The sequence below is a fragment of the Vicugna pacos genome, chromosome 6, assembly GCF_048564905.1.
Source record: "Vicugna pacos chromosome 6, VicPac4, whole genome shotgun sequence".
NCBI classification, from domain to species: domain Eukaryota; kingdom Metazoa; phylum Chordata; class Mammalia; order Artiodactyla; family Camelidae; genus Vicugna; species Vicugna pacos.
In genome coordinates, this window is record NC_132992.1 from 62,691,936 (window position 1) to 62,717,916 (window position 25,981).

A 25,981-nucleotide genomic window follows, 5' to 3' on the forward strand; every position below is an offset into this window, starting at 1 on the left:
TGAAATGAGGTATCACTGTAGAGTAGTAAGATTGACTGATTGTTTGTATAGGAGTACAACTCCTATAAGTGCGATCTAGAAATAAATAGGAAATTTCAAAAAACACTTGAGACAGCCGTGGAATCATTGGAATAAGTCCTCAGCTCCCAGGGTAATAGCTTTGAAGGGGAAAGTGTAAGGAAAGCCTGATGTATACATTTACAAAGAACTCACTGTAACTTTTAGACATACTATGGGCACGTGTATGTGCTTCCTTAGAGAAAATTCGGCAACTTCATGGGTGTCGAGGGGAAAAACATCTCTATGATGTCAAAGTTTCAAATATCTGGCAACGCCTGAAAAAATAAATGAGTGTATCACATGTGTGTTTTTTGCCAGATTGATCTCCGAGATGACCCCAAAACCTTGGCCCGTTTGCTGTATATGAAAGAGAAACCTCTCACGTACGAGCACGGCGTGAAGCTTGCAAAAGCGGTACAGATTTGAATTTAATTTGAAATGGATGTCAGGGAAAGATGTTGCTCTGGGATTGAAGGGCTATGTAGGATTTGCTTTAAAATGCAATATGTTCAGAGACTTCTCACTGCTTTATACGCCCCCCTCTTTTCTAGTCGGGCTGGAAGGGACCGTTTGGTTTGCATTCTTGTCAGCCAGCACTGTTTCTCATTAAGAAAGAAACTTGGTGAATTTAAACAGCCGAAGCACTTATCAGTTGATTTAGCAACCTCTAGAATATCCATTGGCCGTATTTAGCATGAATAAAGGGAGTCATTAGATATATATTTGTAAACCTCGCTGCTTATTATCGGTGTAACTCATTTATATGACTCTGTAAAAGGCAGGTGATTTTCCTGGGAGAAACTTAGATTTGCATCTGGCAGGGTTATAGCCAGTATTTCTCACCCTATGATGAATAGCCACTTACAGAGGCTGGGTTATGTCACATAAGCATCTAGAAGAATAACATAGCCCAAAAGGTAACTAGCTGGAGATTCCAAGTGGCTATTCGACAGATAATAGCAACTTGCTCACAGCTGGAACTGTTTCCACAGACCTTTCTTCATTCTTGAGAGCTTTAACGCGAATAGTGATTTGGCTGGGAAACGATTTGGACCGAATCTTTGTCTCCCATTTATCACCAAGATGTGTACAAAAGTAGACCTAAAAATGGACATGAAAGGATCAGGTACTGGATGCAAGGGGAGGTTTCTAATCATATTTCCGTTACCTGCATCCACTTCCTCAGTGATGTAGTCACAAACCCGTCAACCTCCGCCGGGGGGCTCAGAAATGTCTCTTTCCCTTTCTACAATAACTAATCCTGCAAAGTGCATGCTCTGGACAAAGTTAGAGGTCACCCTTTAAAACTGGCCAAGAACAGCATTAACCACCAATGCTTCATGAATAAAACTGCGTGCATTTCTCTTATTAAAGCTTTCTTATCGGCAACAAAATCAAATGATACAGTTGAATAGAAATGGCTTAAATAGAATTGTGTTTTTCTGTATACAATACTTGAGGACATCTCACAAATGTTTGAGAGACTGAACACTTCCTACTGTTGTGAGTAGTACTGTCAGGATGAGCGGTGGGAGCCATCCATTGCGGTCTCCCTAAGCACTTTAAAAGCTCTGTCTCATTTCAGCCTCACACTGACCCTTTTAAGCAGAGAGCATTGGTCTCCTCTTACAAGTGAGGAAAGAGTCTTAGGGAGATGAACACGTGTGATTCACGCAACTGGTAGTAATACAGTAAAACTCTAAGCCAGCTCCATGGACATGCCCCCCATGAGTCTGACCATAGTGTCAACTGTCTCCTCCAGCCATTTCTTTTTCCTCCTATAAAATGAGTACCTGTCAATAGGTTCTTCTACCTTTTCCTCAAATATTCAGCTTCCATTCTCTCACAAAGGTGCATAAATATGTCTCTATAAATGATTCTGTGTGATTCCCAGCTGGACATCTTTTATGACAAAAGGTCCCGGAGGCACAGCACCAGCTTTTTTTGCAGGAGCTACTTTTCTGGGTCCCTGGCTTCTGGCCTCTCTCCTGCCACCACCCTGTCAACTTCCTAGACTGCCTTCTCACTTGGAAAGTTGTTTTTCCCCCTCTGAAAAGAAGTCGTTCCAAAGCCTCCCATCTCATTTCATACTTATTTTAGGAACAATGGCTGAGCTCACCACTTCACTGCCTTTTGCCAGTTTCTCCTAGCAACTGCTCTCAGATACAGAGAGAGTCATGTTGCGCTTACAAGATTCAGTTTGGGAGAAGACCAAGCAAGAGTTTAACTTGTTTCATCACAATTCATGTAATTATAGAGATGCTTTAAGTTTCTCTGCTCCCTGACTTTCCTGTCAAGTAGTTTATAATAACAGCCAGTATTAATGGAGTGTTTGCCGCGTGCTGGGCTTCATGCCAAGCGCCTCACATGCCTCGTCTTAATTAATCCTCACAGCAAACCCCTGAGGTGTGTATATTATTACCTCCAGTTTCCTGGAGGAAACTGAGGCTCAGAGAGGCTAAGGTCACACCACTGGAAAGTGGCAAAGCCAGGATATGAAGCTGTGCTTTAACCGCCACACTCTCCTGCGTCCCTTCTATAATCTGAAAAGAACCCTTAGGTTTGGAGTGTCTTTGTGTATAGACTGAAGCCTCATCTTTTAATGTGTATGTTCTCCCTGTAGCTTAAATACCTTGAAAGTTCATATTCTTTTGCTATCTGATTCCTTTTTCCCCCCAGTAAGGCATTTTGTTTGCACATATGTATCACAGCGCTAGAAAAAGAACCCAAGGATTTTCCCTCCTGTGTGTTCATCTTGCTGCTTCATGGTCCATGACGCCAGCTGAGGTTGTCAGTACGAGGAAACCAAAGCAATGGGATGGGATCAGCAGGTTATTCTGCCATTTTTCTAGATCTTTGAGTTGCATTTCAAATCCGGGGCTGATCACCCCACACGTATTTAGTCTGCCTGTGAGGTTCACCACAATTTTTCCAGCTCTCTGATCATCGATGATTTCAAATTCGCCAATGTGACAATGCTTCATCATTTTTCTATCTGATTCCTTTCGTTCAATACCTTTTAATTTCCAAAACATTTTGATCTATCATCTGTTTCTTACCTCAAAGGCCATTTTATCTATAAAGGCCATTTTCATATCCTACGTTATTCTTTACAATCCAAGGTCAGCTACATTTACATAAATGTTTTGTATCAGTTTTTAATAAATATTTATTGTTATCCCTTTACTTGTTTTATCTTCTCTCTTCTTTCCATTTTTCTGTTTTTTATATCTTCAGCCTGCTTTTCCCATGTTTTCTCCTTTGTGAATATCCATACTGCTGCTGGACATGCACAATTATTTGGCAATAACTGACTGACTACCCCATATGTGCCAGGTGCTGTGCTGCACTTCAGCTCTAAGAAGATACTTCATGCATTCTCTTTCCCAGTTCCACTGAATACAACCTAGGTGTGATTTTCTAAGCTCAGACCTTCCTAAGGTATTTCTTAATAAAACACTTGACCATTTTTCCTCTTTCAGTCCTTGGCCTTCTTTTGGCCTCTCTTGCCATCTTTTTCACCCAGCGCCTTTTTTTTTTTTAATTGCTGTTCTAACTCTTTGACTTAGCACCTGTTTCCCGCTGGGTTTTTAACCTGCACTAGCAGGGTTTACAGGAGCAAACTTGCAGCCAAAATCCTGTCATCAACGCTTGGTCATTTTAATCAACTGGAGTCTTTGATATCCTCCTCCTGACTGCAAAAGTCACCATTACTCTCCTTGTTTTGTGTGCTGGCCGTTTCTTCTTTCTCCTGTGGTCACTGGAAATCGGTCACTTCACTGCTAGGTCTGGGCTACACAGGTGAGAGAGACAGGCCTGCCCTCAAGAGGCCCACAGGCCAGAGGACGAGAGAGATAGGCAAACAAAAGCAGGCCAACTGAACCCTACGATACACACATGTGCAAAGGACTGAGGGAGCAGAGAAGAGAGAGTGATGGACATTCAGGGGAGGAGGACTCAGAGACAATTTCCTGGAGCCAGGTTTGAAGGATAGGGACAAGTTTGTCAGGTGGACAAAGTTAGAGAACTGGGGAGACCGGATTCAAATAAGTAGACCGATACATGCAAGCAATGGGCCAAATTTCACTCACAAATGGTTTGATCGATCCACACAGGTATTTTTAAAGTGATTTAGTGGCTAATATTGAACAATCTAGACACTTTATGTAAATAGACACATTTTTGGCTTCTAAAAAAAAATGAGTAAGTTTGGCAACACTATCCAGCATCTCCTCACCAACTTTTAGTCTTTTGGATAAGGTATATACCCTTCCATGAGCCACAATCCCCGCCACTCCATAATGTCCTACACTCCAGCAGTGTACTCACATTATCCACCCTTGAATTCGCAGTTTCTACCAACTCTTGAAAAAACATTAGCAGCAAATACCTCCAGCCTAGAAACCCTTGTCCTCATCACTAATTTGTTCATAATGCTGATTCATTGAGATGGAATTTCCTTCACAAGCCATTTGGTTCACTTTCCTTTGCTTGGCTCTCAAGTTGCCCTGTCTCTCCGTGTACCTTTCCTAACACCTAAATGAGAAATAAAGAACTTCTCTGCTATTAATCATTTCTTTAGATGCCAGCGTACTGTTTATTCCACCATCATCTCTTTTCTCCATTTGCAGGAACTGCTTTATTTTTCCTTCCCTTCTTCTCTGATCACCCTCACTCAGTCCATAACAGCATCTCCACCTGTTCATTAGTTTTGCCCTTTCAGACACATTTCTTCATGTTTGCTAGAGAGAGCTCAACAGAACAGTGAAGACTCTGGCTCAGGAGACAGACAAATTCAAATCTCTGCCGTTTTATTAGTTGTGTGGCTTTAGGGAGGTTACCTAACCTCTCTGGACATCAGTTTTCTGAGCTGCAGAGGAGGATGGTGACAGACTTAACTTCATAAAGTGTTTTATAGCAGTTAAATGAGCCAGTGTACCACGAGGTCTAGCTCAGCAAGCTAGAGTTGTTGGGGAAATCTGTGTGCCCTCTCAGGACACATCTGCAGCTGGGAAGACCTCTCTGCCCTTATTTCTTTCAGTTCCACTTTATCTTATTCTAGAACATGTCCCACCATCCACAAGGATGGCCTGGAAGAAGTACTGGGGTTTCTTCTCCTTGATTAGTCATTGTGAGTGTTTGCTTGTTTTTTTAGTTTCTTCTTGTTGGACTCTTATATTCTGTACACCTCTGATAAATTTCCCAGCATTTGAGACAGTAAGGTTTAGCTGTTATACAGATAGTAGGAAAGTGTTCTCTCGATTTACATTTCTCAATCTCTATTTTTTTTCTTATAAATAAATCATTTTGGTAAAACACGTCCCAGATTGCTAACACGTGTATCTAAACAAAGATGTGCGAATCCTGAGCTCTTACAGATTGGTTCTAAATATTTGACTGTGTATATCACTTTGCTCCAAAAGGCAGATGAAGCTGCTGCTGTAAGAGAGACTGTAGTTCCTTGAGACTGTTTTCCGTTTCACATCTTTGAGGGCACAAATTATTTTTAGCCATCTGTGTACCACAGCCGTGCCTTTTCCCTGGACCTGGATGAACTCTCTCTGACCCTCAAAGCACTTGATACATGGTTAACGATACTCACTTCATAACTGGGATCTGTTTCTCACACGTATTTCCCACATCACACGCAAAATCTGTTTGCTACTTTTCCTGGAACTATCAATATGAAATAATGTATTAACCCAGTTACACAATAAGGCCTTGATCAACTGTTGAATTATCTTCAGAAATGTCTGAATTGGGAAAGACAAGTTTGGACTCCTCCTGCAGCATCAAAAGACAAACGCTGACACACCATCAGCAGCACCAGTGGAGCAGGGGGGAGGGGGAGGAAGGGAGGCGGGAGTTGAGGGGTGGAAGAGAGCGTGCACTCACCCATCTTGCAGGACCAGGAGACCCAGAAGTCCATGTGTGAGCCCAGCTCAGCCCAGCTCTCCTGTAATTTCCAGAATCAACTGAGGTTTGTGATCGTTACAGGGGAGGTATTCTAGACAACAGCCCTACAGCGTTTTCCTGGTATTTTTTCAGGATGACTGACAAGAGCCAGCACATTACAAGCTCTCATTCAGTTGACACTTTCATCAGATTAGTGTGCTTTTCATTCATGTTCATATCAAGTACTGAGCACAACCCCAAAACGTTAACAGATGACATTTCATGATGTTATTTGGACAAATTTCTCTATCGTTTATCCCCCTCTAGCATCCAACTGTTCTTAGTTATATCAAAAAGCCATTTTATAATCCAAAGCCCAAATCATGGTCAAAATTTAACCATAAAATAAGTTTTTAATATCTAACATCTTTTCTTTGGGCATTTTTCTTTGGCTCATACAGTAAGCATTATTTACAGGACAAACTAGTACATAGTATCTGGACCTCATCAGAACGATTTTACCTCATGCTTAATTTTCTTGTCTTTGGACTTTCAAAGCAGTGGACAACTTCATTTCATGAACTGACAACTTGACCAGCTTCTTGCAAAGTTGAGTGATGAGGGTCACAATTTCCGCCAGGGAACCAGGAAAAGAAGACACATCAAGTGACTCAGATTCTAGGTCTAGATCTTGCACTTTCTGGTTGGATGTCCTTAATACATTTTACCTTCCGGGGCTGTTCTCACTCTGTTCTAAGCTAAACCAAAATCCCTTTAATCCACATATTGCAAACTTGCTGGTTGCTGCCAAAGACATCCCACATCAGTGTTTTGTTTGGCCCACAGCATGTTTTTAAATTGGTAAATATTAACCAAAACCCAAATGTCCAAGTCCTCTTAAAAAATACAAAGATGGGCCACAACGAACCAACATTCCTGCATGGCAGCAACTGTCCAAAGTCGAGTAGACTGCCAGTGTTAGAGGGGGTAAGCTCCTCACAGTCCACCGCAGCCTCCACCTCTCCCTGTTGTCTGGCACGAGCCCCGCTCTACTCCTATACATAAGCTACTGGCCTTAACTGCATGTGACTTTGCCACCCCACTTTAGTCCTTTATCTGCTCTTGGTTTCCAGGAGCTCACCATCCAGCCACCCTCTTCGGAATATGCTTTCATTCTTCAAAGTGATTCTTATAATGTGAAGCATCTAACAGCAGCATTTCTCCAGATGTCCTTAATATTCAAAGGCCCACGTCAAACTGTTAGCTCACTAAGCTAGGGAGTAATTAAAATCCCAGGTCTCCCTCACATGAATTATCTCATGAAGTTGACTGCCAAACATGGTTGGCTCTACCCTGCAATTTTTTTTAATGAGAGTCTGTATTTCTGGCCTGAATTTCTGTATTTCTCATTGAGATTTTGTGCTTATCAAATATACCATAGTATGAAATCATCAAAAGCTTTGAAGTAAAGCTCTAAGCAAGCACAAAATATTTTATCATTTAAATACATATAGACTCTATACTGACAAGGAGGGTGTCTGTGTCAATAAATGTGTTTTATTATTTTTATTTTTATGTGTTTTGGGTTTTTTTAAACTGCTTAAAAATATGCCTTTTAAAGTAAGTCAAGAACCGAATATCAATCAGACATTACTTTGCTGAGAGATACCTCATCAGAAGTGCATTTTAATCAGAAATCTGTGGATCTGTGAAACCATATCACCCACTGTCTTTCAAGGTGCTTTATCAACCAGTTTGACCTTTTGCCCTCCGACCTACAGAAGGAAAACCATTTCACGTGTCCCAGATTTACATGTTCTGCATACAAATGAGACGATACTAAAACATCACATATCCTGTTGTTCACAGAACGTATTTAAACTGTACCACTGATTTTGAATAGCCTCTTAATTTTTACATTTTTTATGTTCTTATATTTAGAAATAAATGGTTATGGAGCACTTTCAGAATTTACTGCTTATCAGAAGCAATCCACCACCATTTACTGTTAATATCAGAAAGCAAAAAATGTCAAAATACCAAACATCAGCATAGCAGATGCAAACTGAAATGCGAAAGGGAAAGACCAGCCCCCAGGCTATTTGTGAGACAAGCAGCAGTAGCACTTGGCTGGACAGACGGCAGACACCACTGTGCTTTTCTCTCTTCCTTTCCCTCTCACGCCCCTCTGTCTTTTGTGTTTAAGATTGGAGCGCAGTGCTACTTGGAATGCTCGGCCCTGACTCAGAAAGGTCTCAAAGCAGTTTTTGATGAAGCGATCCTCACCATCTTCCACCCCAAGAAGAAGAAGAAACACTGCTCCGGCTGTCACAACTGCTGTTCAGTTATCTGAGGCGGCTGGAGACCTGCCTCCACCCCATCGAAGGGTGAGAATGGCAGCCAACCTCTGGGACCAAGCTCCAGCCAAAAGGAGGGCATGACCAGAGAGGAAGTCTCAGACACAGAGACCTGCTCCTCCGCCCTGTGAGCCCTCCTGAGCACAGCACACTATCAGTCAACTGCCCCGTCCTCCCAACCAGCCAGAAGCATCCACGCTGCACACTCTACGAGAACACTGAGCCCGGGTTTCAGCCAGTGCCGCTGCTGACCATGTTGGAAACGAAGTCTAAGGCCATCTTGCATTTGGCATCTCCCCCTCCAAGAATGAGAAGCTGATAGGAAATCATCACAGGAAAACTAAAAACAAAACTCAGTTTCATATTGGCAGCCTTACTTGATGTCTTTTACAAACCGTGGGAATGCAATACTAACCTTTTTCCTGAATCTGCTGTTCTACTCTGTGTCTTACATTCATTTGTATTATTTTAAGAAATTTACTAATTTACCAGTTTACTCAGGCCTTTCAAATCCATACAGAATTAGCCTAAAGACAAAGGATTTTGTATTAATTTCTCTTTTCAGCACGTTTCTACCAAAGATATTAGAACCAACATGTACCTCTGAATATCTGACTCTAAGAAGATACAAGAAAACATTGAAACTTTTGGAAATATACAGAGCCATGATTTTTGAGCCTGGTTGAAAGAAAACACCAGCTGAATTGCTGCAGGTCCACATTTTTGCCAAAGATTCGCCCCAGAAATGCCTGTATTGATAGGTAGCTTTATTTTTCCCACATTACATTGTCATGGAAAATTACAGATGAACTGTGTTTAAGAAAGTAGTATTGTTGCTTTCCAGTCAAATTGATTGGGGAGAGAAAATGGTAGGCCTCTCTTTTAAAATATTCTTCATTCAGCAAAGGGAATTTTCTTGCTCCCTACCTTCCCCATCACATGCCCTCTTCCTCTCTTGATTTCACGCTCTCTCCCACTCCCAATAGTAACCTGACTCCCAAGAAGGATCTGGCCATGGGGCATGAAGAAGCTAAGTATTTAGAAGGTCCCAGAAGTTAAGCCAAGTGCCTCTATTTTCCCTCTAGCTTCAGCTGAAAATGCTTCTCGTCTTGCCCCGTGGGAGCTCCCGTTCTCTTTAAATGATGTTTTCCAAGTACTACTGGTACTAAAATATTGCCTCTCCCTCTTTCCTGTCCTCATTGTCCCAAATGTGTATTTCAGGGCTAGATCCCTGGGTACTGAGCTCTGGATCCATCTATCCCCTGCTTCCAAATTGATGTGCTCCCTAGATCAGGGACTTTGGCCTTGGGGAAGTGACTCTTCCAAACATCCAGGGAGTCTTGTGTTGCAGAGTGAGTTATTTCCTAGCTTTTAATTAGAGACTGTGAAAGCTTCTAATTGGTCTTATTTGCTTACAATTACCCTGAACACACCCAGGTAGGCACTTTATTTTTTTATTTCAATTGCATAAGCACAGTGCCTCTTTGCAGTGTGAAATTACACCAGCTTTAGTTTAAGAATTACCAGATTCACACTCCTGTTGGAAAAATCCAGTCTTTCCGGTCTCTTCTGCTCCTAGAGGAAGCACATAAAAAAGAAGCATATGGCGTGGGTCTTTTCTGTTACGACCTTCCATGACACCCCCTCAGTTTGCTGGGTTTTGTTTTTTTAGGATTTCTTAAATGTGCTTTCCCTTCTTCCACATTTCAAGTTTGATTTCCCTTTTCCCTATCTGGTTGCTAAACATTTTCTTAGACACACACACACAAACCTAAAAGAAAACGGGAGTTTTGTAAGTCAAAGCTTGACATGTAGAGAAAACAAGGACTTTCTCTCTTTGTAAATGGAAATGAACCGTGTATAAACTATAACTCTGCAGAGGTTATGAAACAATAATGAGCATTTAGCCCTATAATAAATGAAGTGCTGTTAGCTGGTTTTGTTCCATTATTGCGTGGTTACATCTTGCTAAAGAGCCACTCCTCACTTCTCGTTGATGTGGATGAAAAATTGAGAACAGTATATTTCCTCCGCCAGGGAGAATTTTCCAGATGTGCGCACTCAACAGGCAAATGGTTCCCCAGGCCATCACCTCCCTAGTGGGCCGCAGAGATTAGCTTGTTCATGGTAGGAAGATCACTCTCTTGCCTGGAACCAGAGCCTGGAGAGAGACTGTTAGTGTCTGGGTGGCGCACAGGCTCTTAGCAGTCTTACGAGCTAATTGTGGAATAAAATGATGAAGAACAAAGCAACCTAAATGAGTTAATGTCGTTCCACCAAATTAATCAGGTACTCTCTGTTTCATGGCCAGTGGTACTTCATTTGACTAAAAAAAGAAGAAAAAAAAAGTTTTCTTCCAAAAGATTGAATAAAAACTATATTCTGAAACCAAAGATAAAAAGACATAGAAATCTCAACAAGGATATTTTAAAGGTCTACACTCTCTTCCAAAGTCAAGAAGGGGCAACCAGTATCTATTGGAGGGTAGAGTCAGCTTTTCAGAGAGAGAAGAGGCTATAGTCTAATGCCCTCATTGTTCAGATGAGAAAACTCAAGCCCAGATGAGTTAAAACAGATGCGATGCTGCAAAGCTGGGGTAGACCTCAGCTTTTCTGCTTCCCATCTGGTACCCTTCAACTCCATACTATAATCTATTCAGTATCAACATATCAAGTTGGAGTTTTGTAGGTGTATCACTCAGGCTGCATCTGTTTAGCCTATAGATCCTAGCCACATTTCAAACATGTGACGTGGGCTACCATAAATAAGATAATCCATCAAACTAGTAATAGCCTAGAGAAAAGAATTTGACCTGTGTGCTAATACGCCTGGAATCCACAATACACAGTGTAATACAATCTCAGTCTAATGGCTTAATCAAGTAGCTATTTTGACAGATTTTTTTTAATCAGATCGTTGGTTGGTAGAATTAATGGACTCCTTTGAAAACACAAAAGGACTAAGACACTGGTCAGAGCCTTGTTGACAGTAGAAATCTGGGTTGCTTTCTCGCCAAGAAAATTTATACTCAAAGAGCAATTACCGAATGCAGTGACTACAGCAACCCTAAACCAGGAAGCACTAAACTGGGAAATCAAAAAGTAAGTCATTCACATATGACAGGAAGAGAGATTTAGTCCTGAGACTTCGAGAACAATATGTCTGATGAATGACATGCAAAGAACCATTCGGAAGATTTCCACTCTACAGGAGAAGTATAAATGAAGTGGATGTAAGCTTACACAACTTTCACAGAACACCAATAAAGAAATAACATTTAAATGGTAGGAAAGAGGCAATCATAACTACACTCACAATTTTAGGAGAAAGTCTGAAAAGTTAAACCCAAAATTGGAATCCAGGAAAAAAATGTCATAATTAGTACTGCAAGTTCCTATGAGCAATAACTGCGCAAAGTAGAGAGTCATCAAGAAGAACTACCTGACTTGAGGTCAGCCTTTAAAGAGGCAGAATTGCATTCATAAAGGCAAACTCACCCTTAAGATGAAAGTGATAGAAGGTATGAAACTGAGGTTATGCTTTAATGGAATGTTTGACACCATGCTGGAGGTGATTAACCATTTATGTCTTCATTTTAAAATCCACCCCTATGTTTAGATGCCAGAATACAAAATGTGCATTCTCTTCAACAGAGAGAACCACAGGTCACCAGCTATTCCCTTAGGAGTCATTGGGTAGGCTGCCCAGGTACAAATAAGGAAACTCAAGAAATTATTTTAGTTTCGAGGACCATTTGAAACAGAGAAAGAGAGAGAGAGAGAGATCAGGGAGACCAAGTTTCTTGCAAAGAAAGTTAGGTACTTTTAAAAAGGAAATATTTAGAGGATGGAGAAAAAACTAAAACCAAACACAAGGCAAAAACACGTAGCTGACAGTCCTGCCAGAGAATTGCTAACTTCTGCTAGGTCTTTAGAGGCAGAGGGCAGAAAGCAGGTCCTGTCACGTGAAGAGCATTCCATGACTCTGGGCATCCAAGCGAGTCAGCCAACAGGGTTAATCGTGTGATAATGCTAGATACTTCCACCTCCTGATTCATTAAAACTGGGTGAAGTGAAGGACAGTGGTCTTTGGGTCTTTAATAGCAGGTCAGGTCATTGCCCTCACACCTTCCCTGCTAACACAGAGCAAGTAGTCAAGGGAAAGGTCCCAAAGAAATATGAGTGAAGAAATTCTTTTTGAAAGTTTCCTTGAGAATGAATGTGACTTAAAACCTGAAAAGGATGATTTGGGGATATCTGGAAAGACAATTACTTGTGTGAAGGATATTTATTCATCCTGGTGTAGTATCTCTGAATAGAAAGATAGCATTTAAAATGCACAACAGCAATAATGGAGTACAGAAATATGAGCTAAAGTCACAATTCATGGCGCTTCCATCATCAACAAAGGCCAGAAAGGAAATTAAAGAGTGAAGCTCTACACAGAGGCTTGCCAGGCATCAGAGGCTCAGCCCTGCTCTTTGGAGATATCACGGGGTTAGGACAGGAATGAGTCAAGGACGGTTTGGCTCATCTGTGAATCCGTGGGATCCAAGTTCAGTGACCGTTCTTGGCTTTTAACTTCCACTACAGGAAATTAGAGTAAAAGCTGCATGATTAATCTTGGTCACAATCTATTTTTTTTTCTCCTTAGGGAATATGATGTTAAAATCCAGAGTCATTTTGTGTGTGCGTGTGTGTGTGTTATAAACGTGTTCTACCCTGGTAATGTCATTTTGTTCTGAGTTCTGCAGTGACTCAGAAACTTCATGATACTATAGCTGGTGTCATTTTGTTGTATTTTCAGCCATGTCCTCCAAGCCTTCCAGCATATGCAGTTAACTTTTTGATAAAGAGGATCTGCTCAGTGTTTTAGGGGATGTGATGTCCAGGGTAATCTGCGGAGAGGGTCTCTAAACCCAGAGCTGACTCTCAGCCTAAGAGCCATAGTAGCACACTTCACCTCAGTCTTTTCATGTTAATCCTTTGGAGAAAGAAATAGAAACTCTCCCGGCAGGGTGGTATGTTTGAGGCAACTTCGTAAACACACACCTAAAAGTACAATCGCCTGCTATTTTTAAAATCAATTGTTTTGAGCAACTGGAATTTTTTCTCCTAGAGGAGCTGTGGGTGGGAAGATGAATGATTTCCACATTCTTCTCACCACCCAGCTTAAATTGTTTTTCGCTCTGAGTAAACAGTAATTGCCGTTTAAGTACATCTCAGCAGAATTTCATCCCGATGGAAAGGATCCACACCCCTCCCCACGTAACCTCCACGGAGAGATGACAGACAAGGGAGGCACGGCTGGCCCGCTCCCAGGCTGGCTTTCTTACAGTCTGCTTCTGATGTAATGGCCGTCTGTGTACACTTTTCATAACTAACGGAATGTTATTTCATGTCCTCTCACCATGCGGTTTATTTTGTGCCATGTTCTAATTTTTAACTCATTGAACAGTCTTTTTTCCTACTCTCATTTCTGGGTTATCTGAGGGTGTCTCCATCAGCCAGTCAAGAAAACTGCCTTGCCCAGGCCTCTGTTAGAATGGGAAATTTGCTCCTCAAAGTGTGGTCTGGGGACCAGCACGATGGACACTCCCTAAGAGCTAGTTAGGACTATAGAATCCCAGGCCCCGGCCAGACCTACTGAATCCAAATCTACATTTTAATGAGACCTCCAGGTGATTTGTGTGCACGTTAAAACTTAAGAATACTGATCTATGAGACAACCAAATTTATTGTCAGTCTTAACACCCAAACACATAGCTGCCAAATGATGAAACCATCGGCTTCGCCTGTCTGATACTACCTTCTGGGTATTCCTTAGGCTAATGTTTGAGTTGTTCACATTTACTGAATGAATAAAGACTCAGAAGTCCTTTCTCCTGTTCATCCTGGGCTTCCCAGCTGCCATAAAAGAGAAAGCATATTTTAGAATCAAAAACAGAAAAAGCAGCATCTGATTTGGAAGAGCTGGTAACTCTACAGTGCTCCTTTTCTGAAAGTCTTTCTGATGTTTATAAGGGAGAGAAAAAAATACCCTCCAAAATTATTTTCCATAAAGAAATAAAGGTTTATATCACTTAAAGTTATAAACCTATAAAATGAAGATGAAACAGATTTCTGAGGCATAACTCTTGGTGAAGCTTCATTCTTCATTGCTTAAGACGAGACTCTAGACAGTGCCCTAGGTGACAGAATAAAGACTGACCACAAACAACTTGTCCTCTAAAAAGGGTATTCCACAGATTTGCATCTTTATTGCCCTGAGCACAGGCCAGAGTTGTAGTCACTTAGTCAACATGTTTCTACTAAACATCACAAGGGACCATGCTTTGTTCTCCACACCCACACCCCACCTTGTGTACAAGAGCCCTTGAAAAATTAAAAATTGTACACACATGTGCACACACACACACACACGCTGAAGCCTATCATCTTACTCAAATTCCACTGTTGCTGAAAAAGTTGCGAAGGCAAATCATAATTACTTTCAAACAAATAAAGAGGACAAGGACTACTATTTCCCTTGTGCCTACCAGTGACCTACTAATTTTCTGGCTAGGATATCAATGATCCCATCCCAGAATAAGAACTTGATGTTACTGTGTGGGTACCGTCACTAAAGGACCACCTTCTCCTCTGAGAAGGTCATCCCCGCCTCCTGCAGCAGGCTGCTGTCACACTGTCACTCAGGTGCTTCTTCACACTCAAGGCTGCAAGAGCCCACTTGTGTCCCAAGGTACCCTTAAATCGGGGACAGCGTTAAACTGGGACGTCTTTTCCATCCCTAGCAGCTTGGCTACCCAAAGCAGCCTGCATTCTTGGAAGAGTTTAGTCAAATCCCAAAACAGAGTCTTACCAAAGATGATTTTCATTATTGCAAATGAATCCCTGACTCCTTGCTCATAACCACTGGTGTGAGCTGCCAAAAAGTGCTTCTTACACCAGGGACAGCACAGCCTCCTACAGCCCTGCACCCCCACCCACTCACTTCCTTCCCCAGATCACAAAATTAAGTCTATTTTTTCTTCTTCATAAAAAACTAATGGCAGGGGAGGGTATAGCTCAGTGGAAGAGAGAGCATGCACGAGGTCCTGGGTTCAATCCCCAGTAGCTCCATTTAAACAAAAATAAAGTAAATAAATTAAAATTAAAAAAAAAAACCAATTACCTCCCCCTGCCAAAATAGAAGACAATGTAAAATAAGTGAGTTTTTTTAAACTAATAGGGCAAAAACGCGGCACCATCAGTCTCTCAATCAGCATCACTGCAATAGTGCAATAGTGTATGGAAGGGCAGAGTGCTTCAGTAGACCAACTGGTCTGCCCAGTTATGGAAAATAAAAGTTGATGTTTCAACACGTGGAAAAACACTCTGATCAATCTCTCTTTAAAAAGCCATTTACTTATCATTTTTAAATGCTTGATTCCCAGCCCCTCTACTGCAACAGTAAAACAAAACCCCAGTCCGGGAAATTGGAAAGTCCTCTACTGAATTAAGCACATTAAAATAATCACATGCCGAAGAAGAGAAGCCCCCTGGTCAGAGCCCACTTGCTTCTACTCCTCCACTGGTCTGCAGCTTGCGTGGACAGACCCGTATAGGTGAACTTACAGTACATTCGTTCCTCCCAGATTTGTCCTGAAGGTGGCTCAGATTTTGTTAATGCTAAAATTTGCTGCTGATTTCCATCGGACTTTCTCATTAACTAGTGTTCATGTCTCCATGGGGAGATGTTTCAGCATTAGCTTCCTGAGTTTGCTCAAGCAGAAGACACAAGATGAGCAAAATCTTCCTCTTACAGATATTTCCAAGAATATGAAAGAAATTATATGTATGTATATGTATGACTGAAATGTTACACCGTACACTAGAAATTGACACATTGTAACTGACTATAGTTCAATTTTAGTAAATAAATAAAGATATTTCCAACATAGTTTAAAATGCTGGATGTCTTAAATCTGCTCAGTAAAATTGGTGCCCCACCCAAATAGTTTAATTTTGATATGCAGATGCCAAGTAGATAATGGAAAATGGAGTTTGAGAACCATCTAGAAGTTTAAACCACTCTCCTTTGAGGGTGTACCTCTCCATGTCGCAGTTGTCTTGCTAATATCTGCACAAGCAACAGAGTGAGGCCTGGAAAGTGTGATCTGTTCATATATTTCATGTGGAAAGAATTTGCAAACTAAAAGGTTTAAATTTCTATTTTAATTGCTTAATTCTGCATGCATACTTCCTCGAGATAATGACCATTAATAATTCATCAATATCCTTTATTGTGTCTATACAAAATCTATTTTAAGTGAATAAATGCTCTTTCAAGTGATTTTAAGGTGTACAATATTATTTGTGACTCAGGGATATTTACATTTATTCCTTGCTGGTTATCCTATCTTCAACATCACCAAAAGAAAATTAGCATTCTCATCTTGGTAATATTGATTTATTTTTTAACTGTTTTTTTAATGGAGGTACTGGGAATTGAACCCAGGACCTCGTGCATGCCAAGCATGCACTCTATCACTACCCACTCACTGCCTGGTAATACTGATATTCTTTGTTAAAGCAAAGTGATTTTTTCTCTTTTGGGGAAGATTGTTTCTGTGTGTGTGTGTTTGGGAGTGGTTGTATTTGGGGTTTGAATGAGTTTCCAGAAGCACCAATGGCCCACACTCGAGGTCAAAACATGTAAGCAATTTTGTGTATCAGGAAGCCTTTTTATTTTTTTAACCCAGTTATTCAGTATGCTAAAGAAATTGTGCAGCCAGAGGAACTTAGAGGCAAAAATAAAGCCAAAGAGCTTAGGATATGTTTACTTTACTCCTGATAACGAGGGCCTGGAAAAGAGAACAGAATAATCCCTCCAAATGCCTTAACGCCGGAACAAGTCTCTGCTCCACTACCAGTCACAGTGCTGTGTGCCTGCTCCTTTTCTCATCCTCTACCGCTTTCTTCTTCCTGTTGTTAGACATCACCTCCTCAGAGATCTTTAGCACCCTCTTCCGATACTCCAGGATCGCACCAACCAGCCCCTGTGCCTTTTACACCTCCCTGTACACATTCCAGCCAACCTCATTCATGGAAACAAAAGGAGATCATTGTAAGAGAAATGCTAGAAGACTCATCTTGCCAATAAGGACCAAAATTCTTCTAACCCAGTAAGCTATTTCTCTAGTAGAAATTTTCAACAGAAAATAAAAATTTTCCAAATTTGCTAAAGAATGGCTTAAAAATTCCTTAATAATTTGCTTTAATATTTTGAAGAAAAGCAAAAAGGATAAGGTGTATGTTATTTTTCCAAAGATGTCTCCGGCATGAAAAAGATAATCAGTACTCTTGGAAAACTGTATGACATGCAAATTTTTTTCTCAATGCCACATTCCTTTCAATTAGATAAACAGTTCATTTATTATCTCAGAAATGCTTTGTATGACATTAAAAATTAATATGAAATTAATTTGAAGAGTTAACTGGGTCACTGCAGCAGGCTTTGGTGCTTTTCTGGTGGCTGATTCATTTCCTAACCATTGCAAGGAGGAAAGCATGAATCCAGAAAATTCCCCCTTCTGCTTACCTTCTGTTAATTGCAAAATAAATATATTTCCAAGAGTAAGGAGTTGCTGAGAGTTTTATCTAGAGCGTCCCCAAAAGGCACTGGACCACCGTCCCTCTGCACGCAGTGTCCACATTGCCTGGGAGATGAGTTGAGAGAATAACAACCTTTATCTCTGCTGCAGTCCCTTTGAATTTCCGTTTGAGGCTCTTCTCCTTTTCTCCCTCAGTCACTCCTGTTGTAAGATTTGAACTGAGCTGTGGCAAAGCATTATCTTGCTAGAGGTTAGAGAGGAAACTAGAGAAAGATTGCAATCTCCAGAAAACAAGCCAAGCTTGCACTGAGCCGCCTCCAGGAGAGACCGTAGGCCTGCTAATCAATGCAAGAGACCATCTGACAGCAATAAACTCAAAGACTTCTCCAAGCAGGAATGACTTGGGAGGAACACTCCAGAAAGCCATCGTGTTCCAGGGGCAAGAATTTGGCTCTGGGTCAGAGAAGCCCAGCACACGCTGTCAATCAGCTTTCTGATTTCTGGCAAGTGACTTGACGTCTCTGAGCTTCTTTGGCATCATCTGTAAAATGGTAATAAATGGCAATAATAATGCCTACGAACATGGCTGACACAAGAATTACGAAGAATATAAAGGGTCCTGCTTATAGTAAGAAATCCAAGCATGGTAGCAATATTTATAAATTCACTTTGCAAACACAGCGCCTTGTGCAAAGTTAGAGTTAATAAATATTTGTGGAAGGGAGGAAGGAAAAGAGAACAAGAGAGAGGGAGACAGGAAGAGGGAAGACAGATTTGAAAAAGATTCAGGTTTAGCACCGACAGAGACATTTTCCTCTTTTTCATTAATAACTTTTCTTATTATAATAAATACTTACTGTAGAAGTTTTTGAAGCACCAAGGACTAGGAACACCGTGGACTAGCAGCCGGCACCACGGATCCTGCCGATTAGAGCCCACAAATTGCCTTTACAGCTTTGCTGTCTGTTACAGCAGCCACGTTCACCTTGCCCCTTACAGCTATGTCACCACCTGGTCTCTGCTGGTCCAGACCCCTCTCACCTCTGCTGACACCAGCAAGCCTGGTCCACGGCATTTTCTCCCACCATCAACCCCAGTCTACAAAGGACACCCACTATCGGGCTTTTCTGTGATGCAGAAGCCCCTCACTCATGCATTCCTCATTGCTTTCATGAAGGGAGTGTCCAATGAACTCTCCATGTGGGCACACCAGGCCCCGCTCTCTGAGCCTTCGTCCTCAAATATTCTGCCAGGATAGTTCTGGCATTTCTCTTCAGTGATGTAAACCACTATTTCCCCCAAGCACACTGAAACCAGATCCAGGTGCCCTTGCGAGGATGTTACATCAGGGTCATGGGAGGGTGGCCCCAATAAACTCTTCGTACCCAGTCTTATATTCTGCCACCTGCCCCCCTCATTCCTACTCTGACACCCTCAAGATCTACTCCTAAGCACGTTCCCCTGATCCCTGCATTTATCAAGTCCTGTGGCTTCTTCATTGGAAAACCTCATTCTTCCCGTCACAGGGAAAGTCCTTCCCCAGCCAAGTCGTCCTGAGACTTGCCCCTAATTATTCACATAGAATAAATGAGGGCTGCGGACGGTGTTTGAGGAGGGCATGCATCATCAAGTAAAGCAGCCTCCTGGGCTGGGGCCATGGCCTGGTCTCCAAGCAGAGGCAGCTGATCTTCTCTGGCAGGCAGGAGCCAGCCCCTTGGGCAAGGGGACCTCCTGCTCACCCAAGTGTTGTCCCCACTGTAGGTCGTGTGTCCTGCTCCCTCCCTGTGAGGGCCTTGCCTTAAGCACCAGAGGCCGCCAGGGTGGTGGATTCTGCCTGGTTCAGCCGCTCTTCTGATGAGATCTGAGGCTGATTCTCAGCACAGTCTGCCCTCCAGCTCCAGGACGAATCTCTTCAAACGTGGCTTTCATACCAAGCGCTGGGTGCTCTGATTGCACTTACAACCAATTGATCCCACGGTCCTGACCATTACCATTGTTCCCACACTTCTCAAATGTTGTCGATATTGCATTAGCCAGCCCAGCCCTCTCCACGTGGATCCCATCCTGCGTCTGCGTAAGTGGAGTCTCAGTAATCACCATGCTCCTCCCACCTTACCGCGCTCACAGCCGTTACTGCCTGTGCATTCCAACTAAGGTTCCCAAAGGATACCTGTCGGGGATTTTTTCCATTAGCCCCCTTAGATCCACTCTCCATCCGCTTCAGCCTGCTTCCTAGGTGGCCAAAACTTATGAGCTGAACCAATGGGCTCCCTTCCTCCCCACCTCCCCAGTTGCTTCAGCGGATCAGGGCATGGAAGACAGTGAGGCTGGACTATTGGCCTCCCCCACCTCTCCCCCTCCCAGGCCTCAAATTGGTAACAGCTGCGCCCTCCCACGGACAGCCACAGCCACTAGCAGGCGTTCCTCTCCTCCCGTTCTCTTCAGGTTCTGATAATCACTTCCTCTTCTTGGTCCTTCAGCCTAGGTGGCCATTGTTTCTAAACAATGATTAGACGTGTTTCACTGCCCCCTTGTTGGCTTCCTTAACTCTGTCCTCACGTTTATAAATAGTCTCTTCATTTAGTTCTCAGTAGTCCGTTGCGGTGTATCATTTGGTTTCCTGCCAGGACCCTTACTGAAGCTACAGTCATCTTTTCTCAAATTCTGGCAAGACCTTACTGCTTCTGCTTCTTCCCTTAAGTTTCTTTAAGAAGCAGCTCTTTCTCCCAGAGAGTTCTGAGGGAAGTCCTCAGGGATGGGTTGAAAACACTTGAGTGGTGCCTTCCAGTCTTATCCCTAATCACCACTCTCCACCCTAGTAGAGACCCCAGGCATGCAACCACTTCTCACGTTAGACTGACTTTCTTGCCTTCCAGCAGATCTGCACTGAAGGGTGGGTGGATTTTGCTCCCGCCCTGTGTTCCCAGATGTCCACCTCAGCATCCCAGTCCTTGACCATCAATCTCAACATTTGCTTTACTGTTTCCATGGAGACACACTGACTCCTCACTCAAGGAGGACTCCTGGCTCCCAGTTATGATACACCAGGGGTATACATACAGATGGGGCCACTTTTGGGACTCCTGGTACCCAGTCATCTGTCTGTGTCCCTTACTAAACATGACATCCTAAATTAATATGCAAATAAAAATAATCTTGTAGTTCATTTTAAGTGTGACTGTTACCGTTATTCCAAGTATATTAAAGACAGAAAAGACGTTTTTGAAAGTTTTCATGAATTCAAAAGGCAGAGGGCATGCTTTATTGGCATTATTACAGAGTTTCCTGGCGTAGTGTGAAAAAGGAACGAAGTTAACTTCAACCCCAAAAATGTCAGAATTAAAAACACTTGCATAGCAGAGTGTTTTTTTTTTTAAAAGGTCACAGAGAATCAGCTGCTGTAAGATTTGAGCGAGGACAAGAGCTAGGCGATCGCAGACTTTTTCCTCTAAGTCAGCAGTGCAGTCTTACCCCTACAAACACGGACAAATTTTAAGTTTAAAAAATTACAATTTAAATTCAAAATATGCTAAATGGGAAAGAATATTTGTAATCAATCACTTTTGCTTGAAGCTCAAATAATCGCTCTGATTACATACTTTTTCTGAGGTTGTTTTTTTTTAAAAATCACTAAGGGGCCTCTTTATTAAGGCTCTTAAAGGGACTTTCAAAATTTTGCTTGGGGGAAAAAAATCACCCAACTCCAGACACCTTTCAATTTGAGCTACTATTGCCCTCCCTTTTTTAATCTGAGCCGGGGCTATTTCTTCTGTAGATAATTGCTCAGTTAAAAGAAGAGAGTATTTTCTCCAAGGGAGCTTGCAATTGGATTTTCTTTGAGGGCATGAGGTCTAAAGCATTGGTTTTATTAATTTCTGGCACTTTGATCATAAATCTAGTTGGAGACCAGTCATTAAATAAGACATGAGAACTTAAAGACTTTCTAACCCCATTTCCTAATTAGGCCCAATGCATTTAAAACCTTGGCTGATTATAAATTCAAATTGGAGGAGGATGGTGCTACGTGAATTGTGTTCTGAGATTCAAGGTAAAGAAAAATTAATTTGCAGTGTGTGGACCAGAGAAATTACTTTAGTGACGGCACAAATATTGGTCTGCAGTTTCAGCATACACTTGCTGCCTCTGGGTTTTGTGCCTGAGCTGGGTGTAAGGGAGACGGGTCACCTCCTCCACAGGTGTGGTCCAAATTGAACAGTTCTTCAGTCCAGGGGATAGAGCTGCTTGTGCTGCCCGGACAGGTGGGTCCGTGAGGCTCAAGGCTGCCAGCCATATTCTGCAGGTCACACCAGCTTCAGATGGTCTCACACTCCGTGGTGGCCGTGGAGCAGGCCCCGCAGTCACAGCGGACAGCCACGGGGTAGGTGTAGAAGGGGTCGACCCCGGGGGCACAGTTGGGCAGCTTGACGGTCACGTGTTTGGTCTCATTGTAGGTACAGACGCTGTGATGGGCTTCGATGTATGGGGGCTCCAGAATGGGCTTCTGTCCCCACAGGTAGAAAACAGAAAACCCATTAGAACAGACCATCCTGTTTCATGGTCTTGGTACCATGTATCACTATCCGAAATGAGCTTCTTATTCATGTCTTTACTTGTTAATCAATTTCCTCCCAGGAGAAGGCAAATTCCTGAAAGCAGGAGGCTAATTTTTGTTCACCAGCATATCTTGGACTCCCAGAAGAGCCCATGGCACAGAGTAGGTGCTAAATAAATATTTAGCAAATGAATAATCTTAATCATTGCAAAAATCTTCTAGCTGGTCTCTTCACTTCTACTTTAAAAAAACTTCTTTAAACTACTTTTGGGAGAAGGAGGTAATTAGGTTTATTTATTTATTAATTTAAATGGAGGTACTGGGGATGGAACCCAGGACCTCATGCCTGCGAAGCACATGCTCTACCACTTGAGCTATTACCTCCCCACCCTCTCCATTTCTACTCTTACCCTCTATGGTCTATTTACGACAGGATAGCTCAAGTGATCCTTTTAAAATGTAAGTCAGATCCAATCTGTCCTCTACTCAAAGCCCCTGTGAATTCTTACCTCACTCAGAGCAAAAGTCAAAGACCTTACAATCACCCTCAAGACCCAACATCACCCTCCCTAGGTCTTCACCTTGTGACATGTCTCTGACGAGACCATCTTGCTGGCTTCCTCATTCTGCTCCAGCCACAACAGTCTTCTGACGGTTCCTCAGACCCGCCAGGAACAGTGCCACTCCAGGACCTCTGCCTCTGCTATTCCCCCTGCCCAGGACGTTCTTCTCCCTTGTGATGCACTCTTTCTCCAACCTTAGGTTTTTGTTCAAACGTCACCCTCTCAGGAAAGCCTTTCCTCAACACCCTTTTTAAAGCTGCAACAACCCCCTCACACACACACACACCCTGCCACTTTCTCTCCCTCTTCCTGCTTAATTTTTCTCCACAGGACCTGTCAGTGCCATGTGACATGTGTGCTGCGTTTCTCCCATTCTGGAGGGCAAGCTCCATTAGAACAGGAATTTCTGCCCATTTTACTCATGGCTGTGCCTTGGCTACCTAGCGTCGTACCTGGCACCCTGGAGGGTCTCAACCATGTTTGTTGAATCAATGAAAGAAAACAGAGCAAGGCAGGTTCCTGAATGCCCTATGCGCTAGTTCTGATCATTGAAGGCCTCACTTCCTTCCTCCACCTTTTATAAATCATGAATTCAAGGATAATGTCAGTCAATAAAGCATCTAGATCAGGAAATCAGCACAAATTCATAGTTAAAATCTCAAACCCTGCAGTCAGACCTGCTGAGCTGGAATCCCTGTCCTGCCACTCGCCACAGACCTTAGAAAATCCATTTAACTTCTTGAATCCTCAGTCTCCTCATCTGTGAAACAAAATAGCTACCTGCCTAGGGCCAAGTAAGTGTTCAGTAAAGGTAATGCAGTGTTCCTATCAGAGTTCTAATAAGAGTAAGGAATCAATCATCAAAATAACAACTCACAAGCTTGTAGAGGACAGCATCCTCACTTGTCCTGGGCAAACAAAGTATGTTTAATGGAGGCCCAGGGTGAAGCTCTTACATGAATATCACAGAAATAATGGTTTTGCCTCTGACAAGGACCATGCAGAGCAGCTGAATTCAGTATCAACTGCTTCCTCCTCCTTCTCAGGTAACATTGTTCCCTTGCTCAGTTGTCTTTGTGTCCTCTTACCCTCAGTAATCTGGGACCCCAGACAGCACCGCCAGATAAAATACAGGACGCCCAATAAAATTTGAATTTCAAATAAACAAGCTTTTTTTTTTTAGTATAAGTGTGTCCCAAATATTGCATGGTTCACACTTATACACACATCCTCCCCCTCCAGAAAAGGTTATCTGACATTCAAATGTAACTGGCATCCTGGTTGGTTTGGTTTGGTTTGGTTTTTTGCTAACTCTGGCAACCACGAACCCTGGCCATGAGCAAAGGTGATTTCCAGCCACAGTCCTAGCTTCACTTTGCCATCATGCGTGTCCTTATTTTCAGACATACTCCCCTTTTGAGTTATCAAACATAAGTGCTTAAGAGCTCACCCCTCAAACACCTCCTTATCTCAGTCCAAGAGGATTCTAACTTTGTTGGAGATTTTTTATCCCATTTTAAATGCACTGTCTCTAAAAAGACTGGATATAACTGCATTTGAAGGGCCTTAATGGATCTATTAGTGATAATCCCTGAGGGTCCCCAGGAGTTACCCCCAGGGGGAGGGAAGAAAGCAGGGCTTGTGGGGGAGGCACAGAAGGGGAGGCTGAAGACCTGCCCTCACCTGCTCTTCAGCTTAGGGCCTCTCTTGGCACCTGGCTGGCTTTTTCACAGGTGGAGGAATAGGAAGAAAAGTTTTGGTGACAAGTTTGAACCAAGAATTTATTCCGAACTTCCCACTAACTCCCTACGTGACTTTGCAGTCAGCCACCCCTTGAGTTCTTCCACAGCATATGTAAAATGGGTAGAATAATAGTATATCTTGATCTCCCAGAGATGATTCCCAAATAGACACCGGGTAAATCAAATGATCAATTTGATCAATGCTTTGTGAGAAGAGCAACATCATGTTTCTTTTGGATTACTTTTGGATGATGCCATGTCATTGTTTTTTGTTTGTTTGATTATTTTTAAACCACAGGAAAAGGTAGATACCCCAGCTCTGTCTCATTTCATTAAGAAGTGAATACTTAAGAATCAGGCCAAGTATCTGGCCCAGAAGTCATTGCCCTGTCTTGGGACTCACCTCCCAGGTTTCACAGCGGCCCCAGCAGGCGTCCGTGGTGATCCGAAGACCCCGGCAGCCCGGCTTCTTGGCCAGGAAAGTGAACTCCCTCACTGCACAGCCCACAAAAGTACGCAGATTCTCGCTGGAGGTGCTGAGGACACAGCCGCAGCCAGCCAGGAGGAGGAGGGCCACGGGGCCAAGGAAGAGGTGTGCCAGCCTCATGTTGTTCCTCCAGAGAGGGAAAAGAAAGAGCACTTATTAACAGAACTGGCTGCCTCCACGAGGCTGCCTGCAGGTGTTGGTCACTATCAAAAGGACATTGCTTTTCCCACTTCAGCAGAAATGAGCCAAGAAATTGTAAATGCTTACAGACTCCAACAAAGATGCCCGAAGTTCCAAGTGGCTCCAGGATGGTTTCCATGGACCCATGGAGCTCACTAAACACCCAGCCCTCTAAGGGCATCCTCAGGCTTTTCATTACAGCATCCCAAGCCCATCCTTACACTGGACTGGACTTGGGTGTTAAAGAAATATGTTCCAATGGTCTCTTCAAAATGAACACAAAATATGAGTAACACCAAAAGGAATGCATAGCCTAACATGATACATGATTACACACAAATTATTTTTATTCAGACCAAGGTATTGGATGCTATGGTACATGCTTTGCTCAAAATTATTTTTCCAATGTCATGGATGGGGAATGGGGAGGGGTAGATAAACAGTAATTGTATGTCCTGTACATACCGTTACTAACTCAACCCACCACAATACATGGATATGTGGAAGATACGAAACCTGGCCCCTGACTTGGTGACCATTCATAAAACGT

At 42.6% G+C, this 25,981-nt stretch overlaps 2 protein-coding genes across 2 annotated transcripts in view; one reads left to right on the plus strand and one right to left on the minus strand.

Annotated features, from left to right (window-relative positions):
• Positions 1-10,244, plus strand: part of RHOJ (ras homolog family member J) — a 77,174-nt gene extending 66,930 nt beyond the window's left edge. Inside the window, exons 4-5 of the mRNA XM_006206980.4 lie at positions 379-474; positions 8,162-10,244. Of these exons, the coding sequence (XP_006207042.1) occupies positions 379-474; positions 8,162-8,308 (243 nt within the window). The 3' untranslated portion in view covers positions 8,309-10,244. The remainder of the gene's footprint in view (positions 1-378; positions 475-8,161) is intronic.
• An 11,975-nt stretch (positions 10,245-22,219) lies between these two features.
• Positions 22,220-25,371, minus strand: GPHB5 (glycoprotein hormone subunit beta 5). Its single transcript, XM_006206979.4, has 2 exons — positions 25,168-25,371; positions 22,220-22,408 (listed from the first exon to the last, which is right to left on the minus strand). Exons 1-2 carry the CDS (start codon positions 25,369-25,371, stop codon positions 22,220-22,222), a joined length of 393 nt encoding a protein of 130 aa, XP_006207041.1.
• Between the last annotated feature and the right edge of the window lie 610 nt (positions 25,372-25,981).

What these genes read in the sequence shown, in the direction of transcription:
- GPHB5 (XM_006206979.4), bottom strand. Translation starts at nt 25,371, where the DNA reads ATGAGGCTGGCACACCTCTTCCTTGGCCCCGTGGCCCTCCTCCTCCTG. An exon ending in GCCGCTGTGAAACCTGGGAG is followed by an intron (nt 22,409 to 25,167) that starts GTGAGTCCCAAG and finishes CTGTGGGGACAG; the next exon opens with AAGCCCATTCTGGAGCCCCC.